Here is a 15,000-nt window from a genome sequence, read left to right on the forward strand (position 1 = left end):
AGGTTAAGCTCCACCTCCACATCTGGAGGTTAAGCTCCCACCTCCACATCTGGAGACAGAACTGAGCTGTTGTTTGTTGTGGGAAGATGTTAATAAAGGTTTCTCACCCCAGAACCTGGTCAGCGGCTGGTCCAGGGCCAGATGTTTCACCGTACAGCCGTAGATGTCTCCCAGCTGTGGGATGAACTCCAGTGAGGAGAACTGGTTGAAGGTTCCGTCTTTTGTTGACGAAGGGAACGTTGGTTCTGCTTCCTTCAGTGACGTTCTGCTGGTTCTTGGTCCAGAGAACATCACAGGAGCAGGATAGAAACCAGTCACATGACAGATGAGGGTGTTCTTCTCTCCCGGTTCTGCTTGTCTCTGGTGTAGATCACCGGACTGGAAGGAGGATCTGAACAGAACACAGCTCTTATGAAAGATGAATATGATGAATGGTTAGTTTGATGAGTGAAACGCTCTCCTTCTGATTATTATTATGAGTCATTCCAACATCTGGCTGTTTGCTTGTTGTTCAGACTGTCAGCAGACAGACAGCGTGGCCTACTGAGGAGAAGAGAGTCGATCTAAGAATCAGGATGGAGTCGGATTGTTGTTGTTGTTCTTAGAGGAACGCTGGCTTCTTGTTCTTTAATCAACAATAAATATTAAAATCTAAGTTTTGTCTGAAGTGTAAAGAAAATAAATCAAATATCAGCAGCTTAATGAGCACATGAAAGCTAATCAATAAAGTGATTTCATGAAGCTGCTGTTATTTACTTTTATGTTCAATAAAGTTTATTTTATTGACAACAGGAAGTCAGACGTTAAGAGTTTAAACAGCTGAAGACACAAATAATAAATAAACAAGTGTTAGTGTTTACCTCGTTCAGTGGGAAGTCCTTGTAGGCTTTAAGATCAATTTTCAGGTTCTGTTTGCAGGTCTCTTTGATCAGCCACAGCTTGTTCATAAGTTCCTTCTTCATAACTCATATGATCTATGAAACTGGGCTGAGGTTCGACTCCTGTCTTGTGTTTGAAGTCAGCGAACTCACAAGGTTTGTTTGTTGTTCAGACTGTTAGTAAACAAACTGACTGACTGACTGTTTGTTGTTCAGACTGTTAGTAAACAAACTGACTGTTTGTTGTTCAGACTGTTAGTAAACAAACTGACTGTTTGTTGTTCAGACTGTTAGTAAACAAACTGGCTGACTGTTGTTCAGACTGTTAGTAAACAAACTGACTGTTTGTTGTTCAGACTGTTAGTAAACAAACTGACTGACTGTTTGTTTGTTGTTCAGACTGTTAGTAAACAAACGGACTGACTGTTTGTTTGTTGTTCAGACTGTTAGTAAACAAACAGACTGACTGTTTGTTGTTCAGACTGTTAGTAAACAAACTGACTGACTGACTGTTTGTTGTTCAGACTGTTAGTAAACAAACTGACTGACTGTTTGTTGTTCAGACTGTTAGTAAACAAACTGACTGTTTGTTGTTCAGACTGTTAGTAAACAAACTGACTGTTTGTTGTTCAGACTGTTAGTAAACAAACTGACTGACTTTGTTGTTCAGACTGTTAGTAAACAAACGGACTGACTGACTGTTGTTGAGTTGAGTAGTGAGACAGAGACTTACCGTCAGCTGAGACACAGAGGACACCAGAGAGGACGAAGACCACCATCACCTTCATCTTTCATCTTCATCAGCTCTGTAGACCTGACTAGACTCTGACCTGAACCAGACTGAGACTCTGTAGACCTGAACCAGACTGAGACTCTGTAGACCTGAGACCAGACCAGACTGAGACTCTGTAGACCTGAACCAGACTGAGACTCTGTAGACCTGAACCAGACTGGGACTCTGTAGAGACCTGAACCAGACTGAGTCTCTGTAGACCTGAACCAGACTGGGACTCTGTAGACCTGTAGACCTGAACCAGACTGAGACCTGAACCAGACTGAGACTCTGTAGACCTGAACCAGACTGGGACTCTGTAGACCTGAACTGTAGACCAGACTGGGACTGTAGACCTGAACCAGACCTGTAGACCTGAACCAGACTGAGGAGGACTGAACCAGACTGGACTCTAGACCTGAACCAGACTGAGGAGGACTGACTGGATCTCCAGCAGCAGTGGATCTCTTACAAACTGAACCTCCAATCAGAGAGCAGAGTTGGTGTGATGTCATGAGTTGCCAGGTAAAGGAAGGCAGCTGCTCACATGAACTTTAATACACAGACATGAGGACAGCTGGAGACGACCCAATCAATAATCAATACTGCATTCATGGAGGCTTTTCAAAATAAAGCTGATTGATAAATGTGAGATTTGTTATAATATTGGGTTTTCAAAATAAGATCTTTAAATTCAGACGTTGTTTCTTCAACATTTCAGATTTTACTGGATGATTATTGTTAATAAATGAAAACAAAAGATCAAAATAGTTTATAAAAATAAGTTAATGTATTGTTTACAAACAAATCAGTCAAATGTATTTACAGTTTATTTAAAGTTAAGTTTAGTCCAGAAGTCTGAATGTAGAAACGTTCTACTGATATGTATCATAAAGTCTTTATGAAGAAGAAGAGCAATGACTTCATGAATTGATTGATGAAGAGTTTAAATACATTAAACACATCTTTTTTTTAAAAAGATGGCTGCCGAAGGCTTGAGTGGTTTGTCAGGCTCCACTCAAACCCTCTTTTACTTAGTTACCTTGTTTTTAATTGGCAGCTTAGTCGTTGCATTTTGTCTAAGAACTAAGGACACTAGAAAAAAGAACAGACGCCAATTACACATCGAACAGAAAGATGAAAGAAACTTTTGCGCACAATTGCTCTGCTGTTGGCTTTTGCTGTGGATGCTACCACCACCTAGCCCACCTTGTAACAAAACCAAACAAAAGGACCAAGCCGACACACAGCAGGTAAACATGAATGAAACACAGACACTGAACTCTTTCGGGTACGGACATTTTACAATCTACTTGATTACAAACCAACTTGACCTCCCCCACCGCGGAAAGCCAAGTAAACAAAACAACTCTGTCACTCACCTGGACACCAAACAATTTAAATACCGCGGCCGTCGTGTCATGTTGGGGAAATTATACAAACGGAGAAGAGACCTTTGCCACAGTTTCAATGTACTGCTTATCCTGATTCTTCTGGCTGGGGACGTGCAATTAAACCCTGGCCCATCTACGAGCCTTCCTCTGGAGGGTGCAGCAGGTGGACCGCTCAGGTGCAAGCCGCGTTCTGGTTCGGGAATGGACGCATTCGCCGGGTCAGCGGGGGTTCCACACGACAGCGGTAACGTCGCCCGATCAGCAAGAAAACAGCGAGAACTCAGATTCTTTCAGACTGTAAACCACGCAAGAGTAATCTGGGAACCGACATCTAAACCAAATGGCATTCTGGGCGCACATTTGAACATTCGGAGTCTATTGCCAAAACATGAACAAATTCAACATCTGTTAACAGATTCCAACTTGGATTTCCTTGCTCTGACCGAAACGTGGTTGCATAGAAACATTCCAACTAGTTTGATCGACGTCCCCGGCTACACCTGTCATAGAAAGGACAGGGTTGACAGGGGTGGGGGGGTACTAATCTATGTGAGAGACTATTGGAAATGTAACGAAGTGAAACTGGATACATCTCTAGAATGTGTGGCTATAAATGTTGTTTTATCTCTGAAGATGAATTTTAATATTGTTGTTTTGTATAATCCACCATCCCATGGGGTTTCATTTTATGATGACTTAGACACAATTTTTAAACATGTGAAAAGCCACAATGAATCTATTTTTCTTGGTGATTTTAATATCAACTGGCTAGAGAAAAGCCATAGGATCAAACTAAAAAGGCTACTACAAAAACATAGCCTACAGCAAATGGTAAAGGGCCCAACAAGGGTTACTCGAACAAGTAAAACTATGATAGATTTGATTGTCACTAACAGACCTGAGCGGATCACAAGAGTGTACAATCTTCTAACAGGGCTCTCTGACCATAATATGATATTGGTTGCTCGAAAACTCACCAAACAGCGCTTCCAACAATTTGCAAACAAAAGCAAACCAGGGAACCAGGTAATCCCCAAAAATAAAATAGTCGAAGTAAAAAATGATCTTAATAACACAGACTGGAATAGTGTAACACAATCCAGCAATTTAGAAAACTGCTGTAATTCCCTGATGAAAATTTTAACAAAAATAACTGAGAAATACACTAGGATATCTAAGCAGAAACCAAAAAAGGTTTCTTTACCATGGCTTGGGAATGATATCCGCCAGTTAATGAAAAAAAGGGATTATGCACTGAAAAAAGCATTGCTCTCTAAAACCAATACTGATCATCTTATTTTTAAAGGACTGAGAAATGCAGTAGTCAGAGAACTGCGCAAAGCAAAAACGGCCTATTTTATGCAATTAATAGAGGAGTCTGAAGGGAACAGCACTGCATTATGGAAGCACCTGAACAGCCTAACTAAACTTAAACCTAGTCAACAGAAAATAATTACAGAACTAGAAGTGAATGGTGTTAATAGCACAGATAACTCAGCTATAGCAAATGAATTTAATAACTTTTTTAAAAGGTCAGTAGAGGAGCTAGCAGAGAATTTTGAACCAGCAATCTTATCCCTGCCCACAAATTCAGAGCCCTCAAAGCTCTTCCATATTAAGGAGGTAAGTCAGGAACAAACACTTAAAATCATTAACAAACTAAATGCTTCTAAAGCAAAGGACGCGTTTGGACTTGATACAGCCTTCATTAAAACTCATTGTTCTGTCCTGGTGAAACCCATAACACACTTAGTAAATCTCTCCATCAGAGTTGGCAAATTTCCACAAAGCTGGAAACAAGCTATTATAACACCGATTTTTAAGGCGGGTGCAAAAGACCAGGCTTGTAACTATAGACCAATCTCTATACTGCCTGCTCTTTCCAAAATCTTAGAAAAGGCTGTTACAGAGCAATTAATAGACCATCTTGAGAGTAATGGTCTCATTAACAATAAACAGTTTGGTTTTAGACTAGGATACTCAACAGAACTGGCGAACTGCTACCTCACAGAGAATATCAAGAGTAGTCTGGACAGAGGTAATGTTGTGGGGGCTGTATTCATAGACCTTAAAAAGGCCTTTGACACCGTCAACCATAACATACTTCTAAACAAGCTCTGCACTTTTAATATGTCAAAACCGGCCATAAGCTGGTTTGCTTCATACCTGGAGCATAGGGAGCAGAGGGTCAGGATAAACTCTGAGCTATCACTGCCATTAGCTGCAAACTTAGGTATTCCGCAGGGATCGATTTTGGGGCCTCTGCTCTTCAGTCTCTACATAAATGACCTGCCCACCTGCTGTCGGTCATCCAACTGCCAAATGTACGCTGATGATACAGTGATTTATGCGTCAGCCAGAACATCAAGCGCAGCAGCGGACATATTAACTAAGGAGATGGAAGATGTATCCCGTTGGCTCAAAGACAACCATCTCACTCTTAACATTAAAAAGACAGTATCTATGTGTTTTTCTATAAGAGGGAAAGCCTCCTGTTCTATCAAAATTGACCAGGACACAATTGACCAAGTCAATGAATTTAAATTTTTAGGAATCATCATAGACTCACAGCTTAAGTTTAATAAACACATTAAGAAACTCACTACAACGCTCCGAACAAATTTGAACTGTTTTAGAATGACAAGGCATCATATACCTGTTAAGGCAGCCTTACTGTTTTTTCATGCCATGATACTGTCTCACTTGTCTTACTGCATCACCGTATGGAGCCAAGCCTCCCAGACATCAATTAAACCTATTTTATCATTATACAAACAGGCATTAAAGATATTGGATCAGAAACCAATAAGGTGGCACCACTGCATCATAGTAAAGAAATATAATCTCTTGAGCTTTGAGAATTTTATGAAGTTCTCTTCTCTTAAACTAATTTTTAAATGTGCAAATAATCTTGCTCCTGCTGTATTATGTCCTTTTGTAACAAAAATAAGTACAAGAAGGGTGGCCACCAGAGGAGCAGTGAACGGCAACTGCATAGCAGAGGTGCGCAAAACTTCTTTTGGCCAGTCGAGTTTCTCAGTTATTGGAACTCAAATGTGGAACAATTTACCAACTATAATAAAAACACAAACTGAGTTTAAAACATTTAACAGACAACTGAAACACTGGCTGAAGGTCACACTCATCATATTGTTTCTTCTTTCTGCACAAGGTTTTAATGTTATAGGAAGTATGTTTTAAGATAGCATATATTTGTATAATTGTATACTGTAGGCCTATATATTGTTTAATTGTATAATTGTATATTTTAGGTGACTTACCGTATATATTTTATTAGAATAGGTAGCCTGATCAGGGACTGAGGTTGCAAATTAGCTATCTAGCTACAAACCTTTTATGTATTCACATCTGCAAGTTGTGTCATGGCCTTGCCATGTCATGTTTGTAATAATGTGCACTGCTTTGTCCCTGCTAAATAAACTACAAAAAAAAAAAAATACATCAAACACATTAAACACATTAAATACATTAAATACATTAAATACATCAAACACATTAAATACATTAAATACATTAAATACATTTAATACATTAAACACATTAAATAAATTAAACATATTAAATAAATTAAATACATTAAATACATTAAATACCTTAAATACATTAAACACATTAAATACATAAATTCATTAAACACATTAAACACATTAAATACATTAAATACATTAAACACATTAAATACATTAAACACATTAAATACACAGTAAACATATTAATCACATTAAACACATTAAAAATTACATTAAATACATTAAACACATTAAACACATTAAATACATTATATTCATTAAACACATTAAACACATTAAACATATTAAACACATTTAATACATTAAATACATTAAACACATTAAACACATTAAACACATTAAACACATTAAACACATTAAATACATTAAATACATTAAATACATTAAACACATTAAATTCATTAAACACATTAAATACATTAAATACATTAAACACATTAAATACATTAAACACATTAAATACATTAAACACATTAAATACATTAAATACATTAAATACATTAAATATATTAAACACATTAAATAAATTAAACATATTAAATACATTAAATACATTAAATACATTAAACACATTAAATACCTTAAATACATTAAACACATTAAATACATAAACATTAAATACATTAAACACATTAAATACATTAAACACATTAAATACATTAAACACATTAAATACATTAAAACATAAACATTAATCACATTAAACACATTAAACACATTAAACACATTAAATACATTAAACACATTAAATACATTAAATACATTAAATACATTAAACACATTAAACACATTAAACATATTAAACACATTAAATACATTAAATACATTAAACACATTAAATACATTAAACACATTAAACACATTAAATACATTAAATACATTAAATACATTAAACACATTAAATACATTAAACACATTAAATACATTAAATACATTAAACACATTAAATACATTAAATACATTAAACACATAAAACACATTAAATACATTAAACACATTAAATACATTAAACACATTAAATACATTAAACACATTAAATACATTAAACACATTAAATACATTAAACACATTTACATTAAATTCATTAAACACATTAAATACATTAAACACATTAAATACATTAAATACATTAAACACATTAAATACATTAAATACATTAAACACATTAAACACATTAAATACATTAAACACATTAAATACATTAAATACATTAAACACATTAAACACATTAAATACATTAAACACATTAAACACATTAAACACATTAAATACATTAAACACATTAAATACATTAAATACATTAAACACATTAAACACATTAAATACATTAAATACATTAAACACATTAAATACATTAAACACATTAAATACATTAAACACATTAAATACATTAAATACATTAAACACATTAAATACATTAAACACATTAAATACATTAAACACATTAAATTCATTAAACACATTAAAAACATTTAAATTAAACACATTAAATACATTAAACACATTAAATACATTAAACACATTAAATACATTAAACACATTAAATACATTAAACACATTAAATACATTAAACACATTAAATACATTAAACACATTAAATACATTAAATACATTAAACACATTAAACACATTAAATTCATTAAATACATTAAATACATTAAACACATTAAATACATTAAACACATTAAACACATTAAATACATTAAACACATTAAATACATTAAATACATTAAACACATTAAACACATTAAATACATTAAATACATTAAACACATTAAACACATTAAATACATTAAATACATTAAACACATTAAACACATTAAATACATTAAAATACATTAAATACATTAAACACATTAAATACATTAAACACATTAAATACATTAAACACATTAAACACATTAAATACATTAAACACATTAAATACATTAAATACATTAAATACATTAAACACATTAAATACATTAAATACATTAATTTATGAAACACATTAAATACATTAAACACATTAAATACATTAAACACATTAAATACATTAAACACATTAAACACATTAAATACATTAAACACATTAAATACATTAAATACATTAAACACATTAAACACATTAAACACATTAAATACATTAAACACATTAAACACATTAAATACATAAATTCATTAAACACATTAAACACATTAAATACATTAAATACATTAAACACATTGAATGCATTAAACACATTAAATACATTAAACACATTAAATACATTAAACACATTAAATACATTAAACACATTAAATACATTAAATACATTAAACACATTAAATACATTAAACACATTAAACACATTAAATACATTAAACACATTAAATACATTAGATTCATTAAATACATTAAACACATTAAATACATTAAACACAGTTTGATATTTATGAAACACATTTGAGTAAATGAACTGATGAATGAGTTGACAGTCAGATCGGAGGTCACATGACCTCAAACCTCTCTGTCTCTTGTTTGGTGAACTTGTTTGTGTTTGTGTTTCCTCCTCTGCTTCTCCAGAGAACCCTCAGACCACACCATGCAGAACCAGTCAGACCACACCATGCAGAACCAGTCAGACCACACCATGCAGAACCAGTCAGACCACAGTCAGACCACACCATGCCTTCAGGCTCTCTGCTGAAACACTCAGTCAATGTGAGGACACTGGGGGTTCCTGCAGCACCTGAAGGCAGCAGCGTCTGCCTTTTACTTTCACTTCCTGGTCAGCAGCCAATGAGAATAAAGCTGCTGTCCGTCATCAGTTCCGGGTGAAGCAGCTCAGACTCCGGTCCAGATGTTGTGTCTCACACTCACACACATCTGGGAGTGTGTTTCTGTCTCACTGATGTCTGAACACAAGACCAGTTCAAACAGATGAACATCATTATTCTGCTTCCATGTTCTCTGATCAACGCCGTCTGTTCTCCTGTAGAACCCTAACGTTCCTCCTCTGTCCTCCAGAGAGAGAGGACACCACTGTCCTTACACCCTCCACCTCCTCTGTCCTCACCTCCTCTGTCCTCACATCCTCTGTCCTTACACCTCTGTCCTTACCATCCTCTGTCCTTACATCCTCTGTCCTGTCCTCACCTCCTCTGTCCTCACCTCCTCACCTCACTGTCCTCCTCTGTCCTTAGACCCTCACCTCCTCTGTCCTTAGACCCTCACATCCTCTGTCCTTACATCCTCTGCCCTCACATCCTCTGTCCTTAGACCCTCACCTCCTCTGTCCTTACACCTTCACCTCCTCTGTCCTTAGATCCTCACATCCTCTGTCCTTACATCCTCTGCCCTCACATCCTCTGTCCTTACACCCTCACCTCCTCTGTCCTTACACCCTCACATCCTCTGTCCTTACACCCTCACCTCCTCTGTCCTTACACCCTCACCTCCTCTGTCCTTACACCCTCACATCCTCTGTCCTTAGACCCTCACATCCTCTGTCCTTACACCCTCACCTCCTCTGTCCTTAGACCCTCACCTCCTCTGTCCTTAGACCCTCACATCTCTGTCCTTAGACCCTCACATCCTCTGTCCTTAGACCCTCACATCCTCTGTCCTTACACCCTCACATCCTCTGTCCTTACACCCTCACATCCTCTGTCCTTACACCCTCATCCTCTGTCCTTACACCCTCACCTCCTCTGTCCTTCACATCCTCTGTCCTTACACCCTCAATCCTCTGAGTCACCTCCTCTGGAGAACACCTGTCTTGTCCTTACATCCTTCTCCAGGATGGACAGAAGTCAATAGATGTCATGTGACCAGAATGAACAGCATAACAGATACAACACATTCAGTGTTTATGACATAAATGATTCATATAATCACAGTAGTAAGCAGAGTAACCAAGGAAACAATAAGAACACTGATAATAACAGCAATGACTATAGTAGAATTATAATAATGATATAGGGAATAATAATTATTAATGTGACTAATAATAATAATAATAATAATAATAATGATAATAAAGGGCTGCACAGTGGTGTAGTGGTTAGCATCGCCTCACAGCAAGAGGGGCCCGGGTTCAATTCCCGGGCTGGACAACCTTCTGTGAGGAGTTTGCATGTTCTCCCCGTGTCAGCGTGGGTTCTCTCCGGGTTCTCCGGATCCTCCCACAGTCCAAAGACATGCAGCTTAGGTTCATGAAGACTCTGAATATCCCGTAGGTGTGGATGTGAGTGTGAGTGGTTGTTTGTCTCTATATGTAGCCCTGTGATAGGCTGGAGACCTGATGTGAACCCGTCCAGGTGAACCCTGCCTTCACCCATTGACAGCTGGGATCGGCTCCAGCACCCTGCGACCCTTAACTGGATAAGCAGGTTACGGAAGATGGATGGATGGATGATAATAAAAATAAAAATAATTATAAAAATTATAATAATTATAATAATAATGATAATAATGATAATAATAATAATTATTATAATAATAATAACAAGAAATAATACAATAATAATGGTAGTAGCAGATAAAACCATGATTTGAAGTAAACAAGATGAACTTTATTACTCTCGTTATTACTGTGAGTGTGATTTCACACTGAAGGACACAGTGAGCTGTAAAAACTTTATTGACACAAGAGGAGAAAGTGTCATGTGATCTCAGCAGCAGCGTCTCTGTTCAGCAGTTTGTTGTTTCGTTCTCTTTTCTCTGTTTTGTCGTCAGAAACCTGAACCAGCGTCTCTGGAAAGTCCCGACTCTTTACTTTCACTTCCTGTTCAGCAGCCAATCAGAAACAGAGCTGCAGATGAGTCATCAGTTACCAGGAGCAGAAGTTTGATGCTGAACATCAGAGAGAGAGAAGGAACTCATCCACCACCTACAGGTTGATCACGGTTCCTCCAGCTCCAGAAGGTGAAGCTCAGCGTACCTGAGCAGGTGATGAGGAACAGCTCATTAACATAAACTGATCACAAGGAGGTTCTTTCATTCTGCTGGGGGAACAAACTGAATACACAACAGATCAATAACATATCCAATATAACTGATCACCTAAACCTTTAACCTTGTCAAGGGCCTATGGAACCTTGTCAAGGACCTATGGAACCTTGTCAAGGACCTATGGAACCTTGTCAAGGACCTCTGGAACCTTGTCAAGGACCTCTGGAACCTTGTCAAGGACCTCTGGAACCTTGTCAAGGGCCTATGGAACCTTGTCAAGGACCTCTGGAACCTTGTCAAGGACCTATGGAACCTTGTCAAGGGCCTTTGGAACCTTGTCAAGGGCCTATGGAACCTTGTCAAGGACCTCTGGAACCTTGTCAAGGGCCTTTGGAACCTTGTCAAGGACCTCTGGAACCTCCTCAAGGCCCCTAAAAGATCCTCAAACACCTTAAGAAACTTCTGCCTCAATGTAGACCTGTTAGCTGCAACTTTGTAGATGAACTCAGTGTTCAGCCAGTTTGATGTGAAACAGCGTCCTCTGGTGGAGAAACTATATATATATATATATACATATATATATATATATGGAACCTTGTCAATGATATCTGGAACCTTGTCAAGGACCTATGGAACCTTATATATGACATATATATATGTATACATATATGTATACATGTCAATGACTGGAACCTTGTCAAGGACCATGGAACCATGTCAATATATATGTATACTTGTATAAAAGATCATATACTCAAACACCTTAAGAAACTTCTGCCATATACATATACATATGTAGACCTGTTAGCTGTATACAACTCTTTGTAGATGAATAGTGTTCATGTATACATATCAGTTTGATGTGAAACTATACATATATATATCCATGACATACAGGTGGAGAAACTATATAATACATATATTTATAGGGATATATATGCCATGAATATAATATATATGTATACATATACATATATATGTATACATATATATAATATATATATATATATATATATACATATACATATACATATACATATACATATATACTGTATATATGCAATGATGACTGACGGCGCTACAGTCATCAAATTTCACTATTGGAACTGTCGTGTTGCCATGACAACAGGTGAGTGAGGGACTGTCGTGTTGCCATGACAACAGGTGTGTGAGGGTCGTGTTGCCATGACAACAGGTGAGTGAGGGACTGGTAGCAGGATGTGAAATAACAGTTGAAACAGACTTCAGGAGGAATAAATGAAGATTTAATAACTTCTATAAACAGAACATCAACACATTCTGTAAAATGGAGAAACTACATTCAAAGAAAGGTGAGCTGGCTCCGCCTCTTCCTGTGACCGATCACCTGCGTATCAGTGTGCTGACGGTGACATCATCAGTGTTCAGGTGCAGACAGGTGAGCTGTAGAGGAGGAGTCACCCTGGTCATGAAGTCTCGTTCTCCTCTGCTGAACCTCTTCATCTCTGAAACAAACAACATGAACTTCATCAACATGGCCGCCGGCCTGCAGGTGTTGACCAGGTGAGAGTACAGCGGTTACATCTCAGTACCTTCTGATCTCTGGCTGCTCTGTTTTCTACAGGTGAGAGAGAGCTGACGACACACAACATCACTGCTGCACACACACATCAGGAAGTGGAGGAGAGGGTCATCAGAGTCACACACCTGAGAGAGAGACAGGTAAATACACACACCTGAGAGAGAGACAGGTAAATACACACACCTGAGAGAGAGACAGGTAAATATACACACACCTGAGAGAGAGACAGGTAAATACACACACCTGAGAGAGAGACAGGTAAATACACACACCTGAGAGAGAGACAGGTAAATACACACACCTGAGAGAGAGAGAGAGACAGGTAAATACACACACCTGAGAGAGAGACAGGTAAATACACACACCTGAGAGAGAGAGAGACAGGTAAATACACACACCTGAGAGAGAGAGGTAAATACACACACCTGAGAGAGAGAGGTAAATACACACACCTGAGAGAGAGACAGGTAAATACACACACCTGAGAGAGAGACACACAGGTAAATACACACACCTGAGAGAGAGACACACAGGTAAATACACACACCTGAGAGAGAGACACACAGGTAAATACACACACCTGAGAGAGAGACAGGTAAACACACACACCTGAGAGAGAGAGAGAGAGACAGGTAAATACACACACCTGAGAGAGAGACAGGTAAATACACACACCTGAGAGAGAGAGAGAGGTAAATACACACACCTGAGAGAGAGAGAGGTAAATACACACACCTGAGAGAGAGAGAGGTAAATACACACACCTGAGAGAGAGAGAGGTAAATACACACACCTGAGAGAGAGAGGTAAATACACACACCTGAGAGAGAGAGAGGTAAATACACACACCTGAGAGAGAGAGAGAGGTAAATATACACACACCTGAGAGAGAGAGAGGTAAATACACACACCTGAGAGAGAGAGGTAAATACACACACCTGAGAGAGAGAGGTAAATACACACACCTGAGAGAGAGAGAGAGAGGTAAATATACACACACCTGAGAGACCTGAGAGAGAGAGACAGGTAAATATACACACACCTGAGAGAGAGACAGGTAAATACACACACCTGAGAGAGAGACAGGTAAATATACACACACCTGAGAGAGAGACAGGTAAATACACACACCTGAGAGAGAGACAGGTAAATACACACACCTGAGAGAGAGACAGGTAAATACACACACCTGAGAGAGAGACAGGTAAATACACACACCTGAGAGAGAGACAGGTAAATACACACACCTGAGAGAGAGACAGGTAAATACACACACCTGAGAGAGAGACAGGTAAATATACACACACCTGAGAGAGAGACAGGTAAATATACACACACCTGAGAGAGAGACAGGTAAATACACACACCTGAGAGAGAGACAGGTAAATACACACACCTGAGAGAGACAGGTAAATACACACACCTGAGAGAGAGACAGGTAAATACACACACCTGAGAGAGAGTAAATACACACACCTGAGAGAGAGACAGGTAAATACACACACCTGAGAGAGAGACAGGTAAATACACACACCTGAGAGAGACACACAGGTAAATACACACACCTGAGAGAGTACAGGTAAATACACACACCTGAGAGAGAGACACAGGTAAATACACACACCTGAGAGAGAGAGAGACACCAGGTAAATACACACACCTGAGAGAGAGACAGGTAAATACCACACCTGAGAGAGAGACAGGTAAATACACACACCTGAGAGAGAGACAGGTAAATACACACACCTGAGAGAGACACAGGTAAATACACACACCTGAGAGAGACACAGGTAAATACACACACCTGAGAGAGACACAGGTAAATACACACACCTGAGAGAGAGAGAGGTAAATACACACACCTGAGAGAGAGAGACACAGGTAAATACACACACCTGAGAGAGAGAGAGACAGGTAAATACACACACC

General features: G+C 37.7%; 2 protein-coding genes across 2 annotated transcripts in view; both read right to left on the bottom strand.

Annotated features, from left to right (window-relative positions):
* Positions 1-41: 41 nt before the first annotated feature.
* LOC129116870 (RLA class II histocompatibility antigen, DP alpha-1 chain-like) lies at positions 42-1,666 on the bottom strand (the record flags this gene model as incomplete). Its single annotated transcript, XM_054627546.1, is given in 6 exon segments — positions 42-49; positions 108-222; positions 224-285; positions 288-341; positions 344-391; positions 1,612-1,666. Coding segments are annotated over 6 exon segments (342 nt in total), but the record flags the coding sequence as incomplete, so codon positions are not given.
* Positions 1,667-12,753: 11,087 nt separating this feature from the next.
* The window catches only part of LOC129116872 (CST complex subunit CTC1-like), an 8,025-nt gene continuing 5,778 nt past the window's right edge, over positions 12,754-15,000 (bottom strand). Inside the window, exons 6-7 of the mRNA XM_054627548.1 lie at positions 13,082-13,196; positions 12,754-12,994 (exon numbers count right to left, since the gene is read on the bottom strand). Of these exons, the coding sequence (XP_054483523.1) occupies positions 12,873-12,994; positions 13,082-13,196 (237 nt within the window). The 3' untranslated portion in view covers positions 12,754-12,872. The remainder of the gene's footprint in view (positions 12,995-13,081; positions 13,197-15,000) is intronic.

The sequence above is a fragment of the Anoplopoma fimbria genome, unplaced genomic scaffold, assembly GCF_027596085.1.
Source record: "Anoplopoma fimbria isolate UVic2021 breed Golden Eagle Sablefish unplaced genomic scaffold, Afim_UVic_2022 Un_contig_9214_pilon_pilon, whole genome shotgun sequence".
Classification (NCBI taxonomy): domain Eukaryota; kingdom Metazoa; phylum Chordata; class Actinopteri; order Perciformes; family Anoplopomatidae; genus Anoplopoma; species Anoplopoma fimbria.